Raw genomic sequence first — 1949 nt, 5'->3', positions numbered from 1 at the left:
GAGCTGGCTAAAGCCCTGATCCATATACATGTACGTAACTATCTATCAACTACATGTGTATCAACATTCCCCAGAATGCTGTACCATTGTTGTCTGCCTTCCGTGTTGCATATATCACTACATGCCATCCATTTCAGTTTTACCTCAGGGCTCTAGCCAGCTCCAAATGTATTTCCATTCCATTCCAAAAAATGGGATGAACGAAATGGCATCTTTAGGGCATATTGCGTAAAAGTAGGGTGTCCAATTCCTTATCATTACTAGAACGGAACGTCCAAAAGACGCACAAACATATCCCTGACAAAAACTTTCCAAGAGGTTGTTGTGGCCCAGCCCATATAAACACATGAAACTGCTGTATATGTTTGTCTTCTGTTGGCATATGGCACGTTCCGACTCAATTTCCCCACCTAGTGTATTGCTATATATATGCAAATAAGGATTGCCTGCATCCACCATCACACTGGGAGAAGACACCCCACAGTTTTTCAGCACCTAGAAACAGTCCTCTGCTTCCAGGCAGGTGTTTGGGAGTTGTAATGCCATGGTTTATTGAAATTTTGACGTTTTTTCTTTACCCACGACTTTTTTCCACCAAGGTTGATGGATTGGTTTTAAAATTTTTCTATCAGGCCCCCTCATCAACGTGCAAGCACGTCCAACCCCCACAGGATGGGGAACAACAGACGTTAAACCGGGGAGTGAGTGAGTGAGTGTATCACATGCAGCAAAGTTCTATCAATTGAAGGAAAACGAGCGCTGGCTAGAGCCCTGATTTACATGTGCCATGATCATCCTGTCAATAGCCTAGGCCTTCTCATAATTTTTAATAGATTGCATTTAATACTTATGCCAAAAATGTCTTACCAATCTCAAAAACCTGAAAAGTGTGCCTTGGGAACAATAACCCAAAACTACAAGGAAACCCATCAATGTAGGAGTGGGTACCAGTACAGAAAAATAAGGTACAGGTCCAGTTCTGCTCCAGAGGATCAGATCCAGGTCCAGACCTGAACCTCAACCTGATTATAGTAGTATGATAATGGTAGTATATGTGATATATCATACTTTTTTCTTGGTGAAGATTCATCATCCTCTCTATCCGAGGCTGACTCCACTGAGTTCTCCCCTGGACTGGCAGCACATGATGTCCCTGCTGTGCTGGGTAAGATGTCGTTGTTTTGTCCAAAACAGCTGGTCTGGTATGCCAGATCTCCATCCCTGACATCACTAGTGCCTGCTAAGTCCAACTTTGTCTCCCGCAGGGAAGCATACAGGGCCCTCTTCAAGTCCCTCTCTTCACGCCACAATATTCCTCCATTGTAGTCCTGTAGTCAAAAAAAGACAAAATGGATTTAGGTGAAATAAAAGATACAGAAATTTGTCTTCTGCCTCTGACATATTTTCCTGTATTTCTGTATTGACTGCGTTTAGACTTAAACTTAAGATTTAGTCTAAAACTGTTAAGAGTCCTGAATCACACATTTGCATAATTCAATACATTATGCTGCACTGAAAGAAAACTTTGATTTCCATTTCAATATAGGACTACAGCAAATTCTATGGATGACATCCTCTCCAGACTCCAAATTCAATGCTAGGATGCAAAAAAGTAGGACAAAAAACAAGATCGTAGATCCCTACATTTTCAATTTAGACATTTAAACCATTTAAACGAAGAATTGAAGCAATGGCATCAAATATGACATCAAAACCAAGAAGAGTTTCATATATATATATATATGTCACAGTAGAGATCATCATCCAGTAGAATTGTCGATTCTCCTAGGAGAGATCGCGATCAGAGCTGGTCCTAGGGCCAACTCCGATCGGGGTCTCTCCTAGGAGAATCAACGATTCTACTAGTATAGATTGCGATCGGGGTCTCTCCTAGGGCCAACTCCGATCCAAACTCAAATTATACTAAGATTTGAAATGGACCCGTAGGG

The 1949-nt window shown here is 41.6% G+C and overlaps 1 protein-coding gene across 1 annotated transcript in view; it reads right to left on the bottom strand.

Annotated features, from left to right (window-relative positions):
• LOC118418185 (protein Jumonji-like) overlaps nt 1-1949 on the bottom strand; it is a gene marked incomplete in the record, with an annotated part of 22489 nt that overhangs the window by 17877 nt on the left and 2663 nt on the right. The window contains 1 exon segment of the mRNA XM_035824022.1: nt 1069-1328. Coding sequence (XP_035679915.1) covers nt 1069-1328 — 260 coding nt within the window.

This window comes from Branchiostoma floridae, chromosome 6, assembly GCF_000003815.2.
Source record: "Branchiostoma floridae strain S238N-H82 chromosome 6, Bfl_VNyyK, whole genome shotgun sequence".
In the NCBI taxonomy this organism is placed as follows: Eukaryota; Metazoa; Chordata; class Leptocardii; order Amphioxiformes; family Branchiostomatidae; genus Branchiostoma; species Branchiostoma floridae.
This window is presented reverse-complemented; position numbering and strand designations above follow the sequence as displayed.